General features: G+C 59.7%; 2 protein-coding genes across 4 annotated transcripts; both read right to left on the reverse strand.

Moving 5' to 3' along the window:
* Window positions 1–1,987: 1,987 nt before the first annotated feature.
* FDXR (ferredoxin reductase) lies at window positions 1,988–10,109 on the reverse strand. Of its 3 annotated transcripts, none has more exons than XM_081108906.1 (12): window positions 9,915–10,109; window positions 9,094–9,191; window positions 6,051–6,146; window positions 5,723–5,845; window positions 5,435–5,548; window positions 5,027–5,128; window positions 4,221–4,328; window positions 3,908–3,992; window positions 3,578–3,777; window positions 3,324–3,495; window positions 2,556–2,726; window positions 1,988–2,435 (listed from the first exon to the last, which is right to left on the reverse strand). In XM_081108906.1, the coding sequence occupies exons 1-12, from the start codon at window positions 9,991–9,993 to the stop codon at window positions 2,305–2,307; spliced, it is 1,479 nt and encodes a 492-aa protein (XP_080965032.1). In that variant the 5' UTR covers window positions 9,994–10,109; the 3' UTR covers window positions 1,988–2,304. The 3 variants fall into 3 exon arrangements, with proteins under 3 accessions (XP_080965032.1, XP_080965031.1, XP_080965030.1); XM_081108905.1 differs by having other exon boundaries at window positions 3,416–3,495; window positions 6,057–6,146; window positions 9,915–10,096; XM_081108904.1 differs by having other exon boundaries at window positions 3,416–3,495; window positions 9,915–10,096.
* A 4,958-nt stretch (window positions 10,110–15,067) lies between these two features.
* FADS6 (fatty acid desaturase 6) lies at window positions 15,068–25,038 on the reverse strand (the record flags this gene model as incomplete). Its single annotated transcript, XM_081108986.1, has 6 exons — window positions 15,068–15,934; window positions 16,476–16,655; window positions 16,904–17,091; window positions 18,149–18,329; window positions 24,057–24,223; window positions 24,873–25,038. 6 exons carry the CDS (start codon window positions 25,036–25,038, stop codon window positions 15,785–15,787), a joined length of 1,032 nt encoding a protein of 343 aa, XP_080965112.1. The 3' UTR covers window positions 15,068–15,784.
* Window positions 25,039–26,960: the final 1,922 nt, after the last annotated feature.

The following is a 26,960-nucleotide window of genomic DNA, read 5'->3' on the forward strand; positions in this document are numbered from 1 at the left end:
GCTGGAAGCCGTGGCCTGCCACCCAGCCTAGCCAGGGCCGCCTGCCGCAGCGGCTCCGCTTCCCTTCCCCGTCGGGGGTCAGGGTCGTAGCCTCGGGGACAGAGCCACCTGCTGGTGCGGTCGCCCAGGCCAGCGCCACGGGCTCTCCAGCGCCACGGGCTCCCGGCTCTCCCAGGGCCTTTCCGTCCCGCCTTTCTCGTCCTCGGAGCCCGGGTCCGTGGGGCGCAGGGCCAGCATTTGGGGAGATCCCGCCACCCCCTAAAGCCCACGCAGATCCGCCGGGGTCAGAGGAGGGAGCTCACGCCCGCCTCGGAGAGGAAGGAGGAGCGGGGTGCTGTAGGGGGGAGGCTGGGGCGCTCATCGCGGTGGAGGGGAGGGGGTGAAGGCAGGCGCGCTCTGAGGGTGCTCAGTGGACCTCCGGGAGCCGCGAGGGCGGGCGCCTGGAGCACCCCCAACCGCCCCCCCCAACCCCGTCTTCCCTGCTTCCTCCCCGCTCCAGCCCACCCCGCTCGGACCCAGCCGCGGTCCCAGCTCACGGCTCCGCTCCCCGCCCCAGCGGCTTCCAGCAGCAACAGTTGGGGATTCCGCAGCCCAGACTCCCGCGTCCCCGCACCGGCCCATCCCCCGCGCTGTCGCAGCGCCAGGCGAAGAGCTGGCGGGAGGGCCGGGCGACCCCGGAGAAAGAAGAACCTCCTGGGCGCCTCGCCCGCGTCCTTCCCTCAAGTCCGCCGCGCGCCCGTCACCGCGGCCTCGCCTCCTCGCCTCCTCGCCTCCCGCCCGAGTCCAAAGCCCAGGCCGGGCCCCGAGGGTCGCGTTCCCCCGGCCGCCCCCTCCTCCGGCTCCTGCCCCGGCCCGACTCGCCCCGTGCGTCCCGCGTCTGCCTCCGCCGTCCTTGCCCGCGCGGCCCCCGAGACCAGCCCCGAGTTGGCGAAGTTTGCGCCCCTGGCTCTCCTGCCACTCACCGGGGGAAGGGGCGCTGCGCCCGCGCTCAGAGCCGCGCCAGCTGCCTCCCGCGCCGTGCGCCTCCTGGTGCCTCGGCTCCGCGCTGGAGCTCAGAGCTCGGCGAGCGCCCGAGGCCAGGAGCGCCGGCCGGTGCCCGGTGCCCGGTGCCCGTGCGCGGCCTGGCGGGCTGGGCTCCGCTGGGCCCGCGCCCGCCCCCGCCCCGGCGCCCCTCTGGCCGGCCCTGTCCCGGGCTGGGTGCGCGCCGCGCCTGGGGCTCCCGGGGCTCGCCCGCCGGCTGTGGCAGAGCGAGCGCTCACCCGGCCCGCGCCTCCGCCCCGCCCCGGCGTGGCCCGCCCCGCCGCCCGGCCCGCGCTCCTCCACCCCCTCCTGGCTGCCCGCGCGCCATCGCCTGGATCCCTTCGCCCCTCTTCCGGACGGTGTCTCCAGACCGAGGCTGGAAACCAAGGCGGCCTCGGACAAAACACCGGCCTGGGGCCCTGGGTTCGAGCCCGCAGCTCCGAGCTGCGTGACCTTGGGCCAGCTAATTTCGAGGGTCCCTCAGTCTGCACAGCGAGGCCAGCGTCCTGGGGACTGGCATGTAGACGGTGAACGTGCTGTGTGAATTGCGAAGCGCTGCGGAGATTTTAGTGCTGTCGGCCGGGGGGCCTGGCTGGAAACGGACAGGGCAGGGGGGGCACTGGGAGCGGAGTAGGGGACCCACCCCCAATAGACGGGTGGGCAAGCTGCTGCCCAGTCCCCTCACTCCCACTCTTTCTCTTTTCTTGTTTTGGTGGTACCAGTGAGACCAGCAGGCCGGCCCGGGTGCCAGGGTGCCCGGAGTGTGGGCAGAAGGCAGGCAGGCCACAGCAGCAGGACCAAGGAGAGAGAAGGGAGGGTTCGGCCAGGCCTGGCTACCAAACCCACCTCCAGCCCCCCGAGGCCCCAGAGCAGGGAGCTGGCTCTGCAGCGCCACCTGGGGGCTGGAGGGGAGCTGCGGCTGGAAGGTGACCCCAGGCCCCAGAAGAAATCACAGGCACATCAACCATTGGCTGTCCGTTGCGGCTGTTTTATTTTCAGCATCTTCTGGACCTGGTGACCCTCCACAGTCCAGCAGGAGAGGGGGGGGAGAGGGAGGTCAGCCTGCACCTGCACCAGCCCTAACTGAGGTCATCTCCTCGCTGAGAGTGAAACCCAGGCTGGCAAGGGTGACCTTCTGGCAGGAGGGAGTGCTCATTGGTCCCTGGAAAAGAGGCAGCCAAGGCCCTGGGCCAGGGCGGGCAGGGGGTGCAGCTGTGTGCAGAGCCCTGCTCAGACCAGCCCTGGCGCACAGCACTCCCCTCCCTGCCGGGCTGGTTTCCGGGCTCAGCGCCCCAGCAGCCGAAGCATCTCCTGAGGATCCAGCAGCTTTTCCCGGGGCTTCCCAGCGCCCTGGCCCCGGGACACCTCCTTGGCATCCAGCTTCTCCCAGTCGGAGAAGGAGATGGGCTGGACCCCTGAGGCAGAGGGAAGTGAGTCACTGCCCCGCCTCTCCCTCCATCCCAGCCCAGAGCACCCCTCCCATGGAAAGGCCCAGGCTGCCCACCCCCCTCCCAGGAGTCACCAGGGGCCCAGACCTCGGCTGCTGAGCAGGGCCTTGATGGCCGCAGAGCCAGGCCTGGGGCCCGACGGCAGCCGCCCGGCCTTCAGGTCCTGCAGCAGGGTCTGGCTGGTGAAGAAGCTGTCGGTCATGGTGGTGGCGATGACGCCCGTGGGCCCCCGCTTCACCCAGCCGCTGCAGTAGAGGCCTGGGGGGGGGGGTACGTAACGAAGGGGTAAAGGAAGGGCAGGGGGCTGGACAGTCGTGTGCCCATATGTCCAACATCCTAAGTCCTCCCAGCAGCCCCAGCAGGTGGGCCCACTGTGGCCACAGGCCCATCTCCCCGACTCTGCTGGACCTGTTTACCATACCCTCTCCCCTTACACCTGTTTCCCTGGAGACCAGGAGCTTCCTGGGGGTAGGAGCTGGGTCTTGCCCGCCTCCAGTTTCAGCAGGCCCTTCGTAAACTTCTACTGAAGGGACAGACAGGAGTGTGGATAATTAATCCAACTGCAAGCCCCTGGACGGGGCTGCTTTTTAGTCTCCAAACCCAGCGCTGAGCGCAGGGCCTCGCCCAGCCAGGCCTCCCTCCGTACATGGAACAACTTATGGGCATACATAGCGGGGCATCGAGCTAGACTGGGAACGTCCCCCAGGGCCAGGAGGAGGAGGGGCTCGGCTCAGAGCAGTTCCCCAGGGCGTGTCCCTGGATGAATGAATGAATGAATGAATGTGAACGGCCCAGGAGACAGCAGCCTCCCTGTCCCCCAGCAGTGTGGTGCCTAGCCTTCTTGCACCCTCTCACCTGGCACATCCACAACCCGGCCCTCCGTATTGGGGATGACCCCAAGTTTGGGGTCAAAGGGCACACTGGGGTCAATGGGGCGGCTCTTATACCCAACGCTGCTCAGCACCAGCCCACAAGGGAGGTCCTCCGTGTCGCCAGTGGGCACTGCCCAGGCGGTCTCACCGACACCCTGTTGGGGAGAGTGTGGGCAACACCCGGCCGAGGTGAGGAGACTTGAGACCAGGGGTGTCTCTGGGTAACAGGAAACTCACCTCCAGTCTGGTGACCGCCAGGCGGATGCCTGCCACCCGCTGCCTGTCTGGTGAGGGCAGCACCTGCTGGGGGCTTCGGAAAAAACGGAGACCCCAGGCTCGGGCGGCCACTGCCCGGCGGGCAGCCTCCTCCCCGTCTGGCTTCTCCGTGGCGGTTCGAAGCAGCAGCTCCGTCAGCCGCTTCCTCGGGCGGGGCATCTCTGCCAGCAACACAGAGCATCTCAGGGCTGCCCCTGGGGTACAGCCCTCTCCCCAAATGCCCTCCCCAAGCCCTCGCTGACCTAGACCATCCCCTCCCTAGTGAGCTGGGGGTCAGGCCAGGGCCCTCACCCTTCATTCTGTCCTGGAGGCCCAAGAAATCCGCGGGATCCAAAATGGGCCGGGTGCCTGGCAACTGAATCATCTCTCGAAGCTCCTTGGGGGTGGGGGTGGGAAGGGTGAGGTCAGACCCAGAGCACTATCCACCCCTGAGCACACCCCAGAGCGCAGGCCAGGTAGGGGACACCCCCCTCCCCCCCCCCCGCCCCGTCTGGCTCCCCTCTTCGACCCTGGGCAGCCGCATTCCAAAGGCTCTGTCCTGCTCCCCCTCCCAAGGGAAGAGCACCTTCTTGGGGCCCAGACCCCCTCTCTCTGGCCCCAGCACCTTAATGGTGAAAGCCACTTGCAGGGGTCCACGTCGGCCCACTATCCACACCGTCTTCACCCGGCTCTGCCTCAGTGTCCCCAGGGAAGCCTCCGTGATGTCCGTTTTCTGGCACAAAAGGAGGACCTTAAAGTCATCCAACACCAAGCCTCTCCACTTGGTCATGTCCCTACCCAGAGCCTGCGAGAGGAGGCAGCTGGAAAGTGGAAAGTGTACCTCTGCCCCCCCCCTGGTGGCCACAGGGAGCACTGCCGCCAAATCTGCAAACGGCTCAAACCAGTAGCAAACCGGGTGCACGCTCTCACTCAACAAGTTTACCACGTGCAGGGAGGGCACCGTGCAAGGGGCAGGGGGAGGAGGTGCTGACGGTGCACAAAAGAGGCATGGCGCCGGCCCTCACAGAGCTTCTGAGCTCATGGAGGAAGAGATACTCATCAAATACTCACTGATGATAAATGTAAAATCAAAGTGGTCACAACAGGCTTTGAAACAGTGGACAAGTCTATGAGAGGGAGGCACAAGGCTTCCTGAAGGGACAATTGAGCTAAGGACGTAAAGATTAACCAGCAGGAGGTGAGCTGAGAGGGTTCCTAGCGGCGGCAGTGGTATGTGCACACCGAATGCTTGTTTTTTAGGCCCATGTAGCCAGAGTGCGGGAAGTAAAGGGGAGCTGTATGAGTGGAAGCTCCCGGCTGCCTTCCAGGAGGCACTGAGCTCGTCACGCAGGGGTGAGTCCTGAGCCGCAGCAGGGGCTTCCTCTCCCCAGTGTGCCCCCCCCCCCTCCTGCCCCTAACCTCCCCACTTACCTCCAGCTGCTCAGGTGGGGTCAGCAGGATCCGGGCCACGTCCAGAGCCACGTTCCCCTGCCCCAGAATCACGGCCGTGTCACAGCTCAGGTCCGGTGCCAGCTGGAGGGGAGAGGTCTGGATAGGGTGTCCCTAGCCTTGGCTCTGGCTGGGCTCCCCCACACTGGAGAAATCCTACCATCTGAGCCTCCACTCGGGCCCCCCACACCTGATCCCACCCCTCTCTTCCACAGCGTCCACAGCTGACCTCCCACCTCACCAGCCTGACGCCTCTCCTCTCATCTCCCCGGGAGCCTTCCAGTCCTCGACCATGGCTCCTTCTTCCCCCAGCTCCGGCATCTAAGAGCTGCCCCCGCCCTGGCCGAGAGGAGCGAAGGAAGCGGCAGTAGGAGGGCTCCCCAGACTCACCTCCCGGTTCTCAGGGAGCCCGTTGTACCAGCCCACGAAGGCCCGGGCCGAGAACACGCCAGGCAGCTCCTCGCCGGGGATTTCCAGGGCCCGGTGGTCCTCTGCTCCGTAGCTCTGAGGAAAGACCCAGGGCCCTCAGTGCCAGCCACGGGGCCAGACAGCCCACCACCCCCCTGGGCTTCCACCCTGACCCCCGCCCAGGGCCTCACCCTATGCCTTCCATCCCTCAGCCTCCGCCTCCTGCTGCTGCCCTGCCCCCGGCCCCCCTCCCCCGCCACGTGCACTCACCAGCACCACGGCGTGGTAGGCCTCCCGCAGCTCTGGCACGGTCACGTCCCGGCCCACAACCACATTGCCATGAAAGGCACAGCGCTCAGAGAGCGCCGTCTGGGTGAAGGTGTGGATGACATTCTGCCAGGCCCGGAGTGGGAGGGGTTAGAGGATGCGGCAGCTCCAGGGACCATGCTTGTGCCACCCTCGCCCCACAATGTCCCCAGGATGGAGTCTCGGGGGCATCGACAGGGTCTGGAGTCATCCATGCGGCCAGGGAGCTTCCCTTCCCTCCTCGCCTTGACCAAAGCCTCCAAACCTGCCCTCCACGCCCAGAGAGACCCACCTTCACCTCGGGGTGGTCGGGCGCCACGCCAAAGCGCACCAGGCCGAAGGGCACAAGCTGCTTTTCATAGATGTCCACGTGGGCCTGGGCGTGGTGCTGCGGGAGGGCAGCAGGTGGTGAGTGCAGGGAGGGCTGGGCCCCTCGGGTCCCCCTTCCCAGGCAGAGCAGTGGGCAGAGGACGCAAGGAGGCCCTGACTCCCCATCTGCCTAGAGAGCCAGACAAGAGGGACAGGGCCGCTGAGGTCAGCCCTCGAGGCCTGCCAGCCAAGGGCGGACGGAGAACTCAGCCACAGGAAGGTGGTGAGCGGTCCCTCCGCGGCAGGGGACAGGGGAGCTGCCTCGGTTCTGTGGTCAGATGTTCCACGGGCCCCGCCTTAGAGCCTCGGCACCCCGAGACATGCCCAGTCAGGCTGGAGGCCTGAGAACCACCCTTTGCAAGTCATGCCTGCCTTCGCTCTGGTCTCCAAGACCATCCTGTCGGACAGGGGACCGAGCTGGGGCCGTGGGGGCTGAGGGAGACAAAAGTGGCTCCCATCTCGGGCTTGGGGCACCTAGAGGGGCCGGGGGAGGGCACAGTGTGGGGGTCAGCCACCCACCAGCCCCGTGAACTGGGACAGATGCACCCCCGTCAGGGAGGTCAGGGCAGTGAGGGGCTCTGGACCTTAAGCAGGCTCGAAGTCAAGCCGTGTCCCAGGACACACTGCCCTGCCTCGCACCCCATCCTGGCTCCTGCTGTAACGCTCCCGACTCAACAGGACTCAGGCCAAAGGGGCTCCTGCCGCCAGGCACCCTCATCCCGACAAAGGCTCATGCTCACCCCCTCAGGTTTGGCCTAGTCGCCCTTTCCAGCCAGCCCACTGCCTGCACCAAGCCCAGGCCGCCCACCACCCACCGCCCGTCCGTGTTTCCTGACTCTCCCCGTCTGTGCCTGCCACAGGCGGCACCTGACCCACCCCCTTCAAACCCCGCTGATGTGGCCCAGGTAGAGCTGGCTTTGGGGGTCCAGAGCCACGGCGACCCCACCCCTCTTTGGCTCTCCACCTTCTCTGTACAACAGGACATCGCTCCAGGCGTGAGGCAAGGCCTGACACACTCAGCCCAGGGCTTGACCGCGGTGAGTGTGCAATGTCCCAAAGCTAGCATTACTATTATTGTTGTTGTTGCAAGTCATGGCCTCACCCATGAACCTTCCCTGGCTGCCCACTGCCACAGGTCAAAGTTCAAACTGCTGAGCCTGGCGGACACCTTGCACAACCCGACTTTATCTTCCATTCTTCCTGCTGTGGGTCCTTCCCTCTAGGTCACACCGCTCTCTCCAAGGCCACCCCCATAAAGCTAAATCCGCGGATGTGTTAGCCTGCACGGCCGACCTCGACTCCCAGGGAGCCCTCTCCTCCCTAACCTGGAAGTTCCCTCCTCTCCCTCCAGCTGCTATTTTTCAATCCCCTCTTCCTCTGCCTCCCTTCTTCTTCTTCTTTTTTAAATATATTTTTATTGATTTCAGAGAGGAAGGGAGAGGGAGGGATAGAAACATCAATGATGAGAGAGAATCCATTGATCAGCTGCCTCCTGCACGCCCGCTATGGGGATCGAGCCCACAACCCAGGCATGTGCCCTTGACCGAAACCGAACCTGGGACCCTTCAGTCCACAGGCCGATGCTCCATCCACTGAGCCACACCAGCCAGGGCCTCCCCCTTCTTCCTTTTTATTTTTATCTAGTCTGTCCCCTTCTAACAGAAACTTTCTCTGAGGTTCTTCTAATCTGGGATCCCCAGTCCCCTCTAGGCGCACATCCCCTGGGGAAGGTTCATCGGCTCCCACCTGTGACCTCAAATTCCCGTGGACTTGATGATGTTCCACTCTCTCCCTCCTGCCCAGAGCCCCCCACAAGCTCCAAACCTGAGAACCCTGGACTCCCCCCAGACCCCTCAAACCCATACGATCCCAACCCACTCCCTTTCCCCCAAACCGCTCCTCCCTGCTCCTGTTCTCCCTTCCATACACCCACCCGGAGCCCAGACCTGGGGCTCCCCCACTCTCCCCTCCTCCTCCCCACTGCCGCACAGCAGCCCCCCACTCCTCCCAGCCACCAGCCCTGCCTCCCCACCCACTGTCTGCCCTGCAGGCAGCGAGAGCTCCAAATACAAAACGGGGTGCTGGCCGTCCCTCCCCTAAAACCCTTCAGTGAAGGAACCACCTGTGGCAGTGGGCACCGGATTGCCCGGGGGGTTCAAAATCATGGACTCCTGGGCTCCAGCCACAGTTTGATTAGGCCTGGGCTGGGCCCAGGAATGTGCATTTTAATAAGTCCCCACAAGACTGTGGAGGGAGAGGGGTGGGCAGCACCAAGATAAACAGTCTGAGCCAAGCCTGGCTGCTGGCTTCCGAGCCCCAGGATCTGGGCCCCCCAACCTCAGGCCTCAGGCCTCACGATGGCTCCCCCGCCCTCCCTCCCACCAAGGTCCAAGGTCTGGCAAAGTCTCAAGGGTAATTCGTAATCTTGGGGCCCTGCTCACCAAGGCCAACACTGTCAGCCTTGAGACCCTGGCCTTTGGGGGAGGGGAGGGGGTGCAGAGCAGGCTGAAAGAACAGCATGGCGTGGGGAGACTGGGGTCAAGGGTGAGGAGAGCACAGGGAAGTGGAAAAAGTTCCAGAAAACCCTGAGAAGAGGGGGCAGAGCCTCGAGATGCAGGATACTGGGGGCAGAGTGGAGACAGAGAAGAAAGGGAGGATGAGGGGCAGGATCGAGTCATCCTGCAGGTCTGCATCAGCTCCCTGGAGGGCTTGGCCAAGGAGGCACAGCGCACCTTCTGCCCTGACCATCGACCATCACTCATGAGGCACAAACACTTCTCTCACAGCTGAGGACCTAGAGTGGGGAGCCCCCAGTGTAGGTGACAAAGTATGTAGAAAGTGTCCTCTCTAGATGAGCTGGGCGCCCCTTCCCCATCAGGGACCCAGAAGTGCTTTTAAAACCCAAAGGGGTGGGCTTGCCCCCAAGATTGAAGCAGCAAGTGAGGGACCAGAGGGCCATGGCTTACCTTGAGCAGGTGTTGGGCAGTGTAGAAGCCAGCCGGGCCACTGCCCACCACACAGATCTGGGGGGTTTGCTCCTGCGTGGAGAACTGCTGGCGGGAGCCTGGGGGTGGGGGAGGGGAGGGGCTCAGAACACACTCCCTCCCACTCCCAAACCAACCTCAGTGTTAAACACGAGGTGGGGCTCCCCTCCTTTCTGTCCAAGCTTTGCTGTTTGCAGGGTTCCTTATTTCATCTGAACCCAAAGGCCGTGTCTTCACTCAGAACCCCACAGTTCACGCATGAGCTTACTATGTCGCAGGAGATGACCTACTCAACAAGCCCCCACCCACCCACTCTTTTTCTTACAGTGTTTCCTACCCACCCAGCTAGAATAGCACATCCAGCGGACCCCGCATCACCCCAATCTCTCCCCGTGGACCTTCCCACGGTGCTCCAATTACCTCCAACCCTTCCCTCCATGGAACCTACATTCCCCAATAGACCCGCCTCATTCCTATCGACCGCTGGTTCCCCTGACTTCCCTCTTGCCCTACAGACCTCCATACACCCTCATTCACCCCTTCTCCCACCTGTGGAATCATGGTCTCCCCCTTTCACCTTTGTTGATCCTCATCTCACCCTAGGCACCTCACCCCCCAGGCTCCCATCCGCCCCCGTACACCACCCCATCTTGTCCCTGTGAGTGGACGCCTCCAGTCTGGCCCCCGTCTCCTCTCTCGACCCCCTCCGGCTCTGCCCCCGTCGGGCTCCAACCCCTCCATTCGGCGCTCGCAGGCCTTCCTCCCCGCGTTCCCATCCAGTCCCAGGGATGCCCGGCTCCTACTCGGGGTGCTCCCGGCGGGAGGCGGCCGGGTGCGAGGCCATGCCGACCAGGGCCACCAGCGCCAGCAGCGGGGAGCCATGGCTGGGACTTGAACTCAGCCTGCGGAACTGGAGCTGACGACCGCCCCGCTCCGCGCCGGGCGCGGGCTTCGACCTGGGCCCTCCCGGACCCCGCCTACAGGTGCCGCCCCGCCCCAAACCCCGCCTCCCACGCGCTGGGGAAGCACAGCGCTGCTGCTCCACCCCCAAGCCGGAAAGAATCCCGCCCCCAGAGGAGAAGCCCGGCCTTGGATCCACCCCCTTCTGCTGAAGGCCCGCCCCCAAGACTTCCGGTCCCTGCCTGACTTAATAAACTGCTCCCCAATCTTCACCCTCTCTCCCGTTATCTGAAGTCCGGAGTTAAAAAAGAGCAAATCCCCATCGCTGTTTCAACCCCTCTTGAAGAAGGGAGCCAATTAGAGAAGAGTTTATTTAGCCTCGCGTCGCTGGCTGATGACGCAAGCGCCTTTCCCTTTTGATAGGTAGTTCCTGCCTGGCTGGTTTCCTGCTAGCCAATCACCAGTGAGTGCAAGCAAACCCGGAAGTCCCTTAAAAAGGGGCTCCCCCTGGAACTCGGCGGCCCTTTTCACTTATCAGGGTGCTATACAGGTGTGACCCCGCCAAGATGCCCGCATAAGAAATGTCTAAACCTGTAGAGAATTTTCATAAAAATGTGTTTGAGCCAAAACTGATGACAATTTGCCAGGAAGCAAGATCTCAGATGCTCCCGAGAGTAAGTTTTGCAGTTTCTTTTTTTAAAAAAATATGTTTTATTGATTTTTTACAGAGAGGAAGGGAAAGGGACAGAGAGTCAGAAACATCGATGAGAGAGAAACATCAACCAGCTGCCTCCTGCACACCCCACACTGGGGATGTGCCTGCAACCAAGGTACATGCCCTTGACCGGAATCGAACCCGGGACCCTTCAGTTCGCAGGCCGACGCTCTATCCACTGAGCCTAACCGGTTACGGCTGCAGTTTCTTTTATGCATTTGAAATTAAGAAGGGAGATTATATGAAGGTGGGAGAAAGCAAGGTAGGGTTTGGACTACAGGATGGTTAACTAGGTTGTGTGCTGTCTTGAGGGCGCTTACCGCTCCGAGAGGTATTACTTGTGGTATTTCAAAAATGTGTTAACCTAAATGCACAAAAGCAATGGACAGGGCTGGCTTAAAAGCCGTTTGCTGAAGAAGTTGTAGGCCTGGGGCATGACAACCCACCAAGACCTGCCCACTTAGGGATCTGTGATCGGATCACCCTGTGAGGCTACCTTCTGTAGAACCCCTTTTTCGTCCACAGAGACCTTGTCCTGCCCGGTCCCTTCCCTTTCCGTAGGTGAGGAAGTGGAAGGAGCGATTTGCCCCAGGTGCTGTGGACAGAGATCCTGACCCTGTCCAAGGGCTGGAATAGTGTGCGGTGAGGGGGGCACTGGCCTCCAGTGCAAAACTGAAGAGAGTACCAAACACCACAGTGATCACCATAAATAATCACTTAATGCAGCATTTTAAAAGAGCAAAATTAATGCAAAAAACAAAACACACACCCACGGTGAGCAAAGTTTATCTTTGAATGACAGGATCCGTGGTCCCACCTGACCCAGCAAGCCTAACACCAGCTCCAGCTTCCTTTTCTCCCGAGGGCCCTCTGTCAAACCCTTCCTCGGAGAAGTCTTCCCTGACCCATCCTCTCCCAAGCTGGTGTCAGGCCCCTTCTTGTCTTCTAACACTCGACCCCGTTATTACCTATTATGTTGTCTTATTATTTTTAATTGAAGTATAACAGAAAAGTGTACAAATCAGAAGTGTGCTGTTTGATGAATTATCACAAGATGTTATCATGTAACTACGACCCAGGTCAAGAATTAGAACATGGCGGGCACCCCAAGAGCCCCTGTGCCCCTTCTCATCACTTCCCCTCCCTCCTAATGTTCCGATTTCTGATAAGCCGTTGCATTTTGTGCCTGTCCCCCTAGACAGGAGTGGGCAAACCATGGCTTGCAGGCCAAACCCTACCCAACACCTGTTTTTGTACTATCCACAAGCTAATGGCTTTTGCACTCTTTTTTTTTTTTTTAATCCTCACCTAAGGATATTTTCTTCTCATTGATTTTTTTAGAGAGAGTGGAAGGGAAGGGGGGAAGAGAATGAGAGGGAGAGAATGAAACATCGATGTGAAAGAAATACATCAATTGGCTGCCTCCTGCACAAGTCCCAGCGATCGCACCTGCCCTTGAACGGGAATTGAACCCGAGACCCTTCAGTGCAAGTGCAACACTCTAACCACTGATCCACACCGGCCAGGGCAGGTTTTTACATTCTTAAGTGTTGTTTTTTTTAATGGTAAGAGTAATATTTTGTGACATGTAAAACTTACACAAGTTCAAAAATTTTTATTAGAATACACTCATGCTCATTTCTTTCCGTATGTCTATAGCTGTTTCACACTTTAATGGCACAGAATATTTTGAGTTTATGTGACAGGGACCACATGGTCCACAAAGCCCAAAATATTTACTGTCTGGTCCTTTCCAAAGAGTTTGTTAACTCCCGCTCTAGCCTGTAAGCTCCTGGGGGTTGGGGCCCAATCTCATTCACTCTTATATCCCCAGAGCTGCGCACAGGGCCTGGCTCATAAAAGATGTTCACAAAGAGTTTGTCTTTTATTATTATTATTATTATTATTATTATTATTAATCCTCACCTGAGGATGTTTTCCATTGATTTTTAGAGAGACTGGAAGGGAGGGAGAGAGACAGAGAGGAACATTGATGTGAGAGAGACACATCAATTGGTTATTATTCTTTCCATGGGAGGAAGAGAAGGAGATTCAGGGTCAGATATCCCAGAAAGCCCTGCAGGGCTCCCCTCCCAGAAGCACTGTGTTTGGTAGTTAAGAGCAGGGAGTCTGGGGTTGGACACAGGGGTTCGAATCCTTCTCCCACCATTTACAGGCTCTATGACATTCGGAAATCTAATCCCACCAAGACTTATCTTCACAACATGTCGAGTTAGGAAAAATACAATCAAGTGCTTGTGAAGATTAAAATTAAATGGAGTAGGTAAAAAATGTGCCTTAAGATACCATCGAGGCCTCAGTTGTAGTTCAGCTCCAGGCCCATAGAGGCAGCAAAACCAGCCGTGGCTGACCTCAGGCCCAGCTGCACTGAGTACCGACCCTGTGCCCTGGTGCCCGCCAGTCAATCAGTGGAGCCCACACCCTGCAAGGACACACCTGGGAAGCTGCTGAATGCTCCATTATGATCCTCCCCTGGGACCGCCCCTAAAATCTCCGCCCTTAAAACCCTCAGGATGGGGACCCCGTGCCTCTCCCTCCAGGGAGCAAGCCTGTGCCTTTCTCTTTCCCCTGCCCCCCTCCCCCTCCAGCCCCGCCCCAGGCACCTCACCATTAGCCTCCTCACTCCCAAGCTCCACGGGCCCTTCCTTTGCCTCTGTAACTTGTTTCCTAAGCCCCTTTCTTCTGGGAATTACTTTTTCTACCTCTGTGATTTACCAAATAAATAAATGTTCTCTTACCAAAAAAAAAAAAAATGTGCCTTATGTTTTGAATAGATGTCAGCTATCCTCACCCTCATCAACATTATCACCTCTGACGGGCCAGGCCGTGTAAATTAGGTCGGAGGTCACCGCAGAGCCCAGGAAGGGCTTCATTCCCTCCTGCCGCCTCCCCGCCCCTCACAGCCCCGTGCACCCCAGTCCACATTCTCTGAGTAACAAAATCAGGCCTCAGAACGACCAAGTGGCTTGTTCCCAGGCGCCTGTGGTACAGCCAAGCCTGCTCCAGGGCCTCCAGCTTCTGCCCAGGCCCCACTCAGGCCCAGATCAATAACCCTGAGTCATTGGTGATGTATTAGGATGGTTTTAATCATTAGCCAGGACGAGGCAATGGGGCCTTCTCTGACACTGCATTTTTCATGTGGACATTTGGCAGTTTGATGAGTCGCACCCCTGGGCCCGACGGCCATTTCTGAGCTACTAGTGCATTTCAAAAGAGCAGCAGGGGAGTGTAGCGATGCAGCGGGCTGGGGAGGCTGCCAAGCCTGCCTCTTCCAAGAGGGCTGCTTGGATCCCAAGCTCCGCTGGGCCCGCCAGCCTCCCGGCAGGAAACAGATGGCAGCTTGGCAGTGCCGACCGGTAGAGGTTTCACTAAAGGAGCTTTGTACAGAGGCGTGAGCAGGACTGAGGGACCAGTGAAGCGCCCCTGGCTACCAACCGCTGGAAGCCACCCCTACCCGCACCCCCCCCCGCCCCCCACTCCCCTACCTCCCACCCCCGCCCCGAAGGAGCGAAGGCAGGGGCTGTGGCAGGCAGTGAGAGCTGTAGCTGCAGGAGAGGGTGCGAGGGGCAGGGTGGAGAGGAGTGGGGGAAGGACGGGGAGGGGCGGATGGCAGCCACCCAGCACAGCCACCTCAGGCCACACCAGAGGTGGGTTCTCCGACAGGACCAGGCCTAGAGAATGCCTCTCAGCTGCCATCTGACCCTGCCGCCAACCCCATTCGCTGACTTAGCCCATCAACAGGGTCCGCGTGCCTTTCACCCGCCCCAAGGACCTCACTGCAAACCAAGGCGGGTCTGCCCTCAGATCATGATTTATGCTGTCAACCAGGGGTGGCTCTCATCAGTGTCTGCCGACATGTGTGATTGTCACCACTTGGGCTCCGGGCACGTAGCGGGTAGGAAGAAGCGAGGGGTGCCGCTGAACACCCTGCAATGCACCGGACAGGCCCATCGACAGAGCATTCCCGGCAATGTGTCATAGTGCGGAGGGGAAACGCTGGTTAAACTGCGCTCCGGCCCCCTTCTCTGTTCCTCCCCGGCCTCCAGCTGGGCCCTTCCTGCACCTCCTCTTCCAGCCCAGCCAGGGCAGCTCGGGCCCTCTCTCAAGTCTGCCCGTGCAGCTGGCTCCCGGGCTGCGGACGACGCTTGCCCGGCCCAGCCCTAGACTTGTGTCTGCACCCCACCTCCTTCTCCTCCTTCCTTTCCTCTCTAAAGTCACTGCCCTCCAGACCCTGTGCCATCACCCCCTGACCTGTTACCTTCCCAGTAATCTCTCTCTCTCTCTCTCTCTCTCTCTCTCTCTCTCTCTCTCTCTCTCTCTGATAATTCTCCCAGGTCCCCTTCTTCTAAATGTCATGGAACAAGGCAGACTTCGGGAGCTAGCCAAGATCACACTCAAAGCTATTTATACTCTTTCTCCCCTTACTTCCTGACCCGGGAATGTCCTCTTTATTTATAAAGCACAAACTCTGCTCTCCCTGAGGCTGCGGCTCCTGGGAGCTGCTGAGCCAGTGTCTTGCACAGGCTCCTCTGGCCCGGAAGCTGGGAAGGTCCTGCCAAAGTCACCTCCCCGTGGTCCCTGCGAGAGGGCTCCTTAGAGGCCCGAGGCTCCCGGGGCACAGGAAGAAGCGGTGGCCAGCTGCGTATACGACTCTCCCAGTGCCAGGGAGACCCGAGCTGAGGGCTGACCTGCTCTCTCGATGCCTGCCCCCTGCACAGGCCCCTCCTCACCTGGTCACCCTCCCTTAGCCCTACCAAGGCTCAGGCCAAGCCAGGGAGGAGCCCAGCTGTGTAGTCCTGAGATGAGGTTGCCCAGAATCCCCAGAATGCCCAGCCACCTTTAGTCCTCTCCTCCATACACCCCTCTCCTCCATACACCCCTCCATACACCCCTCTCCTCCATACACCCCGCAAAGCCCAGAGAAACACCAGCTCCCTGGCTCTCTGCCCTCCCAATGCCACCAGCAGCCCAGCCGGGGAGTGACAAGCAGGTCCGGGATGGGCCGGGGCAGGGGAGCAGGGGGACGTGTCAGCACCCTCACTGCAGCCCCGCCAGCTCAGTGATGGGAGGCGCGTGCACCAGGAGCTCCTCGTAGCGACTGAGAAACAGCCGGAAGCGAGCGAGGTAGGTGTCTTCATTGTAAGGCAGCTGCTTCTCCCGGAGGAACTGGGACACCACGGGCTTCACCTGCCAGAAGGTGGGCGGTTGGAGGCGCCATGAGCCGGACTGTGGGCTGCGGGCAGGCCCTTCCCGGGGCCCTCCTTCCTCCCAGCGCCCGCTCCTGTCTGCCTAGCTCCACAGGCTCAGGAGAAGCTGGGGGCTTGCAGAGTTCCTGCCTCTCCCCGCCCAGCAGGCAAGGGAAAGGGGGGCGGACTCCCCCACACACACCGCAGCACCCCCCAGGACAGTCCTCCTTGCACAGAGGGTGCAAACCAGGGCTCCTTTTAGCAGCACCTACTGCATGCCCAGCATCTCAGATCCTTTTCTCCACTTCATGCTCAAGACCTGTGCATGTAAGCACTGCGTGCTCCTCATCTGCCCAGGTCAGATGAGGAAGCTGAGGCTCAGAGATGCCCATGAACTTGTTGAGTCGCACTGCTAATAAGAAACCCACGTGTCTCTGACCGGAAACCCCCACTGGGGAGGGACCTCGGACCAGGCCAGTTGGGGGACGCGGGGTTCAGGCGAATGCTGCCGGTTACCAGCCCTCCGGCTCCACCCCCACTACCTTTAGGCACATGTTGTCGGAGAGCTTGGGGAACAGGTGGTGCTCCACGTGGCAGCTGATGATGGAGTGGCCGAACGCCCAGTCCAGCACGGGCAGCCGGGGCAGGTTAAGCACCCCCAGGCTCATCATGTGAATCCGGCGGGGCTTCTTGTCCCGGGAGAACATGGGCAGCCCGATGTGCTGTGACAGACACGCGGGTAATGGCCTGAGCCATTCCTGCACCTCCCCACCCTGCCCCAGTGTCCTCACGGGGCACTCGGGGAACAGTGGGCCCTTCTGCCCCCCTCACTCCCACTCGGGCGGGTCCTGGAAGAGGCGTGAAGAAGCTGAACCCCGAGCTCAGTCTCTCTGCCTCTCTCCCCATCTATCCTGTGAGGGGCGTGGTCTGGGTACCCCGTGGTCCCCAGCGCCCAGGGCGGAGGCCTCACCTGGAAGACGTTAATGTGGAGGTAGGGGTGGGCCAGCAGGGATCTGGTGCAGAGCATGCAGGCCAGGGCCGAGGCGGGGCTCTGGAAGCCAGACACGTGCCGGAGCAGCCAGTAGTGAGAATAAAGGCCCAGGGAGATCAGGCCCAGCGCTCGCAGAGCTGCCCCGAGCCTCACCTTCCTCAGCCGCTCTGCCAGGGGACAAGAAACACAGTGACGGGTGGGCAAGGCTCCCAGCACAGCTGGCTCCCTGCCGGCCCAGTGGTGCTAACGAGGCGACCTGGGTCATCCGCACTCAGCCCCGAAAGTAGACTCACCCACGTTACGGATGAGGAAATGGAGCATTAGGCAGCTTGACCAGGGTCACTCTGACAGCGACTGGTGGCCTGGGGCTTGAATCCAGGTCTGCCGCCCCCCAGCCCCTGTCCTTCCACCAGAGGATTTGCTCCCATGATATTAAAAAGTCTAACATGCGCCCGGCTGGCGTGGCTCAGTGATTGAGCATCGACCTATGAACCAGGAGGTCAGGGTTCGATTCCCGGTCAGGGCACATGTCCGGGTTGCGGGCTCACTGGGGCGTGTGGGAGGCAACTGATCAATGATTCTCTCTCATCATTGATGTTTCTATCTCCTCCCTTCTTCTCTGAAATTAATGAAAATTTTTTAAAAAGTTTCTTTTAGCCGAAACCGGTTTGGCTCAGTGGATAGAGCGTCGGCCTTGGACTGAAGGGTCCCGGGTTCGATTACGGTCCAAGGGCATGTACCTGGGTTGCGGGCACATCCCCAGTGGGAGATGTGCAGGAGGCAGCTGATCGATGTTTCTCTCTCATCGATGTTTCTAACTCTCTCTCTCCCTTCCTCTCTGGAAAAAATCAATAAAATATTTTTTTTTAAGTTTCTTTTAAAAATATAAGAATAAAAAATTCTAACAGGCAATACAGTGTGAGGCATTTTCAACGCGCGTTTACATCTATGGCCTCATTAGGTAATAATGAGCACGGAAGGACCCGAGGCTCAGAGAGGTTAAGTTACCTGCCTGAGGTCACCAGCCCGCACGCGGCTAAGCCAGACTTGGCCCCGGGTCTGAGCTCTTTCCACACGGCTTGGCTGCCTCAGAAAGTTCCTGTCCAGTCTTAACTCAGGGCTCCTCCCCTCCTCCACCAGCAGCCTCCACGAGCGAGGAGGGGAGGAAGCCAAGGGGAGACCAGGTCTCTGCCGGCCACGCGGGACCCAGGCCCGCACACTCACCGACCGCCACCAGGGGCGTGATGACGGGGATCAGGAGAGGCGCGAGGAACATGTAGACGTAGCGGTTGAGGCAAGGCAGCCTCCAGGTGCTCGAGTCCCCGAGGCCCAGCACGTTGGTGTAGCCGTGGTGCATTTTGACGTGTCCGTACCGGGCGTCCTCGGCGGGGAAGGCCGTGCACACCTAGAGGAGGGAGCCAGGAAGGGCCCCGGGGTCCAGGTCAGCACAGCCCAGCAAAGCAGGGCCTTTGGGAGCCTCGAGAACACCACCCCCGCCCCAGGGCCTTCTTGCCTCGCTCACAGCCCCAGCTAATCAGCCTTGACCATCAACTCTCAGGTGTCTGTGACCACAGAGTGGCAACAGTCAGAGTAACTGTGTCCACCTGGTGTTAGGGGCACGAGGCCGGCCCCCGGATCGCCACGCTGCCCCTGACCATCCAGCCAACCTGCCAGCCTGAGAGGACTGGACAAGGCCTGCTCCGGGCATCAGGCTGCCATCATGTGGTGCGTGTTTATCTTGGAAACATCTGTACCTTCAGGGCTCTCCTTTGCTCCCTGAGCCTACAGCAGGGAGGGGGCGGTGTGGGAGTAGTCAGGGGTGAAGGGAGGCCATGTCCTAAGCTGTCCACGCGGGTGGCACCCGGGGTGAGGGTGCCGGGGTGAACTGCTCCCTGGGGTGGCTCCTCTGTAGCATCTGTGGGATTCTCCAAAGCCGGTCCTGAGCAGCTGCTCTCTGACTCCAAGAACAGCCATTCTGGATGCAAAAGGGGCTCAGGTGCTTCTTATGCAGATGCCTGCAGACGACCACGCAGACGGCAGCCTCCTCCCGCCTCTTATCCGGCCGCAAGCTGTTGCTCACTGTATTGAAGATGCCGCCTGCCTGTGTGCGGGGGAGTGTGAAGGGTTCCCCGAATCCAGTCCCTGTGAGCCCCTCAGGCAGCAGGAGGCCTTCGGTGAGCACGCGGCGTTCTGCGCTCTACGTGACTCGCTCATCTTCTAGCCCAGGGTCAGGGCTGTGATTACCGTCAACAGAAGCGGGAACAGATAGGAGAGGCCACTTGACCAGCCAGCTCACTCCGCTACGTGGGCAGCAGAGGTGGAATCTGAACCCAGCTTTCATCCAAGATAAGCCACACGACCCCGAAACGTGCAACGCACCCACAGAGCAGGGCCCAGGCAGGAGGAGACGAAAGACAGCGAAGGACACTGTCCCCACACTGTGCCGAGACGCCCTCCTTTAGAACGAAATGGAGCCGAAAGGGAGCCAGAAGCTCCATCTAAAGGGCACTGGGGCCGGGCCCGCATGGCTCAGTGGTTGAGCATCCACCTACGAACCAGGAGGTCACGGTTCCATTCCGCGTTGTGAGCTCGATCCCCAGCAGGGGGCGTGCAGGAAGCAGCCAATCAGTGATTCTCTCTCATCATTGATGTTTCTCTTTCCCTTCCTCTCTGAAATCAATAAACAATATTTTAAAAATAAAATATATTTTTTTAAAATAAATAAGAGATGAAGGACCCTGAGGAGCACAGGTAATGATGGCACAAGTGCAGTTTTACAACAGATGCGGGAGATATGACAAGTCGCTGCTGCATCGTCCGCGGAAGGCAGGGGGCACGGGGGTAGATGCTGGTTCCTGGCAGCCTTGCTGCAGAGCCCACGGAAACAGGCCCAGCTGCGTTGCTCTCAGACGGTGTCCCCAGGGGTGGGATGTGCTGTTTCTGTAACCTCGCACGGGGACAGAACCCGAGAGGGTGGGAGGGTATCGTGGTTTAAAGTGACATCTCTCCCAGGCCTGCTGGTCTCCGAGGACCCGCCTGCTCAAGAGCACGCACCCACTGGGGCCCCTTGGTTGGTTCGAGCCAGAGGCAGAAGTCTGGCGGTGGGCACAGGGGGCTGCAGCCGGGGGCTTTGAGGCTCACGGTTGTGTCCCAGGTGGAAGAAGTAACTGTTTGTCACTGCTCCTTCTATGCCCTTCTGCTCCCAGGGTCAGTCCTCCTGCCTTGCTTCTCTCATCAAGAAACGCCAGCTGAATCACCAATAAATCAATCAATAACAAGTGCTGGCGAGGACGTGGAGGAAATGGAACCCGAATGCCCTGTTGGTGGGAATGCAGACGGTGCAGCCACGGTGGAGAGCAGAATGGAGGTGCCTCCAAACATTAAAAATAGAGCTGCCTACGATCCAGCAGTCCGGCTGCTCGGTATTTATCCGAAGAAATTTGAAAAAAATATACGCACCCCTATGTTCACTGCAGCGTTATTTACAATAGCCGAGCTATGGAAGCAGCCCGGTGCCCATCAGCAGAGGAGCAGGTAAAGGAGAAGTGGTGGTACATACAATGGACTATGACTCGGCCACAGCAGAGAATGGCAGCTCACCCTTTGCAACCACATGGACGGCCTAGAGGGCATTTTGCTAATGAAGTAGGTGGTCAGGGCAAGACAAATACCGCATGCTTTCATTTGTATGTGGAATCTAAAAAAAAAAAAGGAATAAACAGAGCAAAACAGACTCAAAAATACAGAGAATAAATTGATGGTTGCCAGAGGGGAAGGGATTAGGGGGTGGGAATTAAAAAAAGAAAAAAGAAAGCCCGGCCAGTGTGGCTCAGTGGTTGAGCTGCCCTAGGCGGTAAGGGAGGCTCTCAATCCCTTATGTGTCCTCTAATATTTCCTTTTATTTTATTTCTTAAACAGACAAGACTTTGCAGGATTAAACACCGTCATTATCAACTTATGACACAACCGAAGTTGGGTGTCAAATAGGTCACGCTCTGAGACTGGAAGGGGAGGGACAGGATGAGGAGGGTGACGGGACAGAGGCTGCTGGTCTGGGAGATGATTCGAGAAGGTGAGCGCGGATGGGCAGGCCCTGAGGCAGGATCTGGGGGAAAGGTGAGGGCTTGGGGAGGAGGCGGAATCAAGGACAAGGCCAGGTTTCCAGCTCAGGGTCAGGGCCATGGCGGGGCCATTCTGGAGGTGGACATAGGAGCGGAGGGCAGCAGGCGTGGGCAAGATGAGAAAGCAGGCTGTGCGTCACACGCACGTCCCTCAGGCAGGACGGACTCCGGGCTGGAGTCTGCCAGCTCCCATCCCTCTCCAGCTTCTCCCACTGGTTCCCAGGGGCTGGGCAGCCCTGTCACGCTGGCTTCAGAGCAGTGGGGATCTCTGGGGTTGGTCTTTTGTGCATATGTGTTTTTCTACGAAATTATATTTTGGACTGCAGATCTGAGTTTGCCCTCTAAATTAGTTTTTTGAATTAAGAAAATAGTCATAGCCCAGCTGGCATGGCTCAGTAGTTGAGCATCCACCTATGAACCAGAAGGTCATGGTTCAAGACCCAGTCAGTTCAGGTACCTGGGTTGCAAGCTCCATCTCCGGTGTGGGGTGTGCAGGAGGCAGCCAATCAATGATTCTCTCTCATCTTTGATGTTTCTCTCTCTCTCTCCCACTCCCTTCCTCTCTGAAATCAATAAAAATATTTTTTAAAAAAGAAATGTCATAGCCCTGGTCGGTTTGGCTCAGTGGTTGGAGCATAAGGCTAAGGACTGAAGGGTCTCAGGTTCAATTCCCGGTCAAGGGCATGTACCTGGTTACAGGTTTCCCCAGCCCTGGTTGTGGGTGCTTGTGGGAGGTGACCAATGCATGTGTCTCTGTCACATCAATGTTTCTCTCTCCCCCTTTCCTCCCTCTCTCTCTCTTTCTCTCTCTAGAAATCAATGGGGAAAGTATCATCGGGTGAGAAGTAAAAAAGAAAAAATTTTTAAGTCATAGCTGATCCTACGCAGTCTACCACCCCTCGAGGCTCAGGTGGAAAAAGGCAGAGAGAAGGTCGGAGAGTCAGCCCTGAGGATAATGGCCACACTGAACTCGTGGGAAGAGAACATTCGAGAGTTATGACCAGGCTGGGGTTCTTGGCTCTGTTTCTGCCACCACAAAGGCCTGGGATGGAGGTGGGGCCTCCCCGTGGGTGAGACTCTGCTGGGGGCAGAGCTGGGCTGTGCTCTCTGGAGCAGCTGTGACCCGCCCGCCAGGAAGTTGAGAAACAGTGGCGCTTAGCACCTGGCTCAGCCTGCTCCCTCCCACTCTGGGGAGCATCCAGGAGGGACAAGAGGAGTGTCTAAGGTCCCTCTGATTTCAGGAGTTAATCCTTCCCGAGCTTCAGGACTTAACCGGTGCCGCCCACCTTCCTGTGGCCCTTCGCGGCAGTCCCCGTGACATCACCCGGGACAGGGAGGGGACGGCAGGTTGTCAGTGGGCTGGAGAGAGGGTCAGAGGGAGGCTAGGAGGACTGGAACTTTCCCGTATAGACCGGAAGTGAGTCTTCAGAGGGAGGCTCCCGCTGGGTGGGGAGGTGCGTATGATTCCGGACACTTTAGCGGAGAAACAACAACCTGGAGTGTCACTGCCCCCTCCCAACCGCGTGCCCCCCCACCCATGGGGAGAGTGCGTCAGAGAGGGTGAGGTCCTTGCCCACCCAGCTGGAGCCAGCAGACCCTGAGACGAACCTGGCAAACTGGGTGCCCCAGGAAAGCCAACGACACGCAGCTGGCACCGAAGGCTGCGGAGTGGAGGACTAGATTGTTCTATAGTGATGGGCGAGCTCACGCACCCAGCAAGAAGAGGTGACAGCAGGACATGGGAGAAGTGGACAGTCAGGGGTCCAGGAGGGTCCTGGGCAGCAAGAGCTGGTCCTTTGTGCAACGCAGAGAACAGGTGGTGGGCCAGAGCCACAGCCAACACACACACACACACACACACACACACACACACAGTTCTGTCTGCTTTGCATAACTGCATCCACCTTTCCGTTCAAAACAAACACGAACAAACAACAAAAACTGCTAACCCCTCGCTGCTGCTGCTGTGCTCCCTCCACTACTGCAGGCTCCCTCTCCTCCCCTCCCCGCTGCGGCAGGCTCCCTCCGGAGAACAGAAGCACAGCTAACACTAACAAGCATCAAAGAGCAGGCCCAGGCCCGAGGTCAAGGTCTCGGTGAATCCCCACACTGGCTTCCAGGGAGGTAATGCGGTCAGTCCTGTGTATTAGATGAGGACATGGATACTGAGATGCTGAACTTGATGACACGCCAGGTCAGGCGGCCAGTGGGGCTGGGAATGCAGCGGGGAGGGCAGCTCCCAAGGCCGGGCCCTACACTGCCCCCTGCCTGGCCGGCCAGGCCTGGCCCACCTGGAAGGGGGCGAGGAGGGAACAAGTCCCGCAGGGCCACCGGAGAGGCCTGAAACCAGTCCAGAGACGGGCAGCTGGCCAGAAACCTTTGCCTCCCTGGCCTTGCCCGAGGGCCAGGGTGAGAAGGCCAAAGCAGGATGGGGAGGGGCAGGAAGAGGGGGTGCAGGGTCAGGAGGAGGAGGGTCCTTCCTGGAGCAGACTTGGGGGAGCGGGGAGGGGCCTTCTTAGGATGGCTAGTCGTCACCAGGCATCAGAGGGGCCGTGTTCCGGAGCTGGGACACGGACACCCGGCACCTCCTCCCCATCCCCTTCTGTCCCCGGCTCACAATTTGAACCCTGATTGCAAAACCAGGAGGCCCCAAAGGTTGTAGCTAAGACCTGCCAGGCACAGGTGTCTGTAGGAGGAGGAAGCCTGTCACCACTTGGCCTAGTGCTGCAGAGAGCTGAGCGGGTGCCCCCGGAGAAGCAGGGGTCCCCAGGCCGAGTCCACCGCCATGGATACTCGTACATCCCCTCATACAGTTCTCCGCCCACAGGTACCGCCACCCTCCAGGGCACCACAGACACACACTGTAGTGCAGGCTGCACACCTGGACCCACATCCCAGCAGCTGCAGCCACCTGCCCACGTGGGCACACAGCTGTACACGCCTGCACACTGGCACCAAACAAGGAGGATGCCCGCCTGGCCAGCAGCGGCCTCACCCTCTCCCAGGCTCACCTCCACGAAGAAATGTGCCCAGATCTTGCTCCAGCGTCTGGACTCAGTGAGGGCACCGTGCGTGGCCAGGTGGCTGCCCTTGACAGTGAGCGTGGAGTGGCACACACCCAGGATGGTGATGCCCAGGACAAAGACCAGGACATTCTCCGAACGCAGGCACAGGAACCCTGGGGGGAGGAGGAGGGGAGCAAGGTTTTTCTCAGCTTCTGGAGACCTGGGCCCAAACCCGGGGAAGCCCAGACCACAGAGAGCCCGGCCCTGGGGCGCCACAGGCAGCGGTGAGGCGGGTCCCCCTGTGGCCTGAGGGAATGGCTCTCCCATCAGGATTTGGGGGACAAAACAGAGCCCCATTGACTCCTCAAGGAGATTCCAGGAGTCTTGATCCTGGGCCCCAGCCAGAGCAGCAATGAATGGCTGGGCATGGGAGGTGGGGGGGGGGGGGCCAGACCAGGGGAAGTCCAGGGAACCCCCTCCCTCTTCACCTCATCCCTGGTGTTCCCACAGAACTTCCTCCCCCCCCATCCCCTCCCCCGCGCCCCCCTCACCCCTCCCAGCCTCCCCACCCCTCTCAGCTGCCCCTCCTCTGCCCTTCAGGCCTGGCCTCTCTCTCCTCCCACACCCGCGCCCAGGTCCTCTGAGGACACAGGGCAGGACACCCCAAACAGACGGTCAGATTTGGGGTCCCCAGCACGCAGCGTCTCCCCAACTCCCCCCCCTTCATCCCCTTCCTCGCGCCCTCCCCCCACCCGGGCCTCTTGTCGCCCTGTCCCGTGCCCCGTGTCCCGTGTCCCGTGTCCCGTGTCCCGTGTCCCTCACCAGGCGGCAGGGCGAGGAGGCTGAGCGCGAGGATGGAGCAGTCCAGGCCGTGGCGCTCCCACCACGAGCTCGCCCTCACCACGTCCAGGACCCGCGCCTCCAGCTCGCCCAGCAGCCGCTCGGCCCCGCCGCCCCCTCGGGGCGCTCCCCGCGCCGCCGTTTCCATGGGCCGGACCGCTGGGAAGACACCGGCGTCTGCGGCGCCCGGCGAGGCGCAGGGCACGGGCGGGGGCGGGCCGGGGCGGAGTCACGCGCCTGGCACCCGCCCCGGGTGATGGTTCCGCTGGGCACCGCGCGCCTTTGGACCAGAACTCCCGCGGGAGGAGCGGGCAGATGCCGGAGGGTGGGGAGCAGACCGGGAGCGAGAGCCCCCGCCCCCACCCCAGAGTAGAGGGGCCCAGCGCAGGGGGGCGCGCGGAGACCCCCCAGGGCCCCTGGCCGCCTGACCTCGGACAACTCCTGTCCCCCCACCTGCTCCGGCTGCAGTGTTTACTCCCGCAGCCCGAGTGTTCTTAGTAGCCCTTGGCAGACACGTGACCCCTGGAGAGTTGGCCGCCAGTCCAGGGATTTTGGGGTGACAGAGAGAGCTGGGGAGGAAACACATCCAGACTTCACCATTGCCGGGGGGATCCTTCATTCACTCAGGGGTGCCCAGGACAAGGCCAAGGCCACAGCTAACACCTCCCGCCCGCCCTCCCCCCAAGACTTGGGTCCTAGCCCCTTCCCATCAGCCCAGGTCCCCACCCAGCGGGGCTGGAGGCTCGGGCCACTGTGCTCTGCAAACTCTTCTCAGCTCTCTCCTTTTTTCTTTTGTTTTACTTCCTCCCTGGTCTTACCCTGAAGTCCCTTTAAAATGAGGTCTGGGCCCGGCTGGCAGGTGTGGCTCAGCGGTTTAGGATCAACATATGAAGGAGGTCACGGCTGGATTCCTGGTCAGGGCACCTGCCCAGGTTGCAGGTTCGCTCCCCAGTGGGGGGTGCGTGCAGGAGGCAGCCAGTCAATGATTCTCTCTCATCATTGATGTTTCTATCTCTCCCTCCCTCTCCCTTTCTCTCTGAAAACAATAAACATATATTTTTCGGGGGGAAATGAGGTCTGGTATGGTGAGGCAGCAGCACTTCCAGCAGGAGACCTCTGGGAGGGGTGATGAGCCCAGGAGAGGGAGGGGGAGGGAGGGAGGGAGATTCCTTCTGTATTCCTTGGCGTTTTCCTTCATGAATTCTTATGAGTTTGTCCTTCCAATTCTTTATAAAAGGGCAGGATTTCTTTATCAGTCAGTATTCTAAGGGGTTTACAACCTAAGAGACCAGTTCTCACCACACTCATGTCTGCTCCTTGAAGTTACATTCGATTTTCACGGCGTTAGGTTGTGGGATTGCCCCACAACTGCGGAGGGTGGCATCATCACACTTTCATCGGTGGAGGCCCAGAGAGAGGAACTAATCTGCCCAACACGCACCCCACAGGTACTGAATGAAAGAGCCAGAATTCAAGCGCAGGACTTCTTTCCCAAACCCAACGACCTTTTGTTTATATCAGAGATTTTAAAATCAGACAAAGGGGAGGTGCCCTTCCCCCTCCCTATCTCACCATTGAGCCCCTTCCCCTGGGACATACTAGAACAGTGGTTCTCAACCTTCCTAATGCCTCGACCCTTTATTTTTTTTTTAAATATATTTTATTGATTTTTTACAGAGAGGAAGGGAGAGAGATAGTTAGAAACATCGATGAGAGAGAAACATCGATCAGCTGCCTCCTGCACATCTCCCACTGGGGATGTGCCCGCAACCCAGGTACATGCCCTTGTGACCAGAATCGAACCTGGGACCTTTCAGTCCGCAGGCCGAGGCTCTATCCACTGAGCCAAACCGGTTTCGGCATGCCTCGACCCTTTAATACAGTTCCTCATGTTGTGGTGACCCCCAACCATAAAATTATTTTTGTTGCTACTTCATAACTGTAATTTTGCTACTGTAAACAATATGTAATTATATATGTGTTTTCCGATGGTCTTAGGTGGTCTTAGGCGACCCCTGTGAAAGGGTCGTTTGACCCCCAAAGGGGTCGCGACCCACAGGTTGAGAACCG

This window comes from Myotis nattereri, assembly GCF_964212035.1.
Source record: "Myotis nattereri genome assembly, chromosome: 16".
NCBI classification, from domain to species: Eukaryota; Metazoa; Chordata; class Mammalia; order Chiroptera; family Vespertilionidae; genus Myotis; species Myotis nattereri.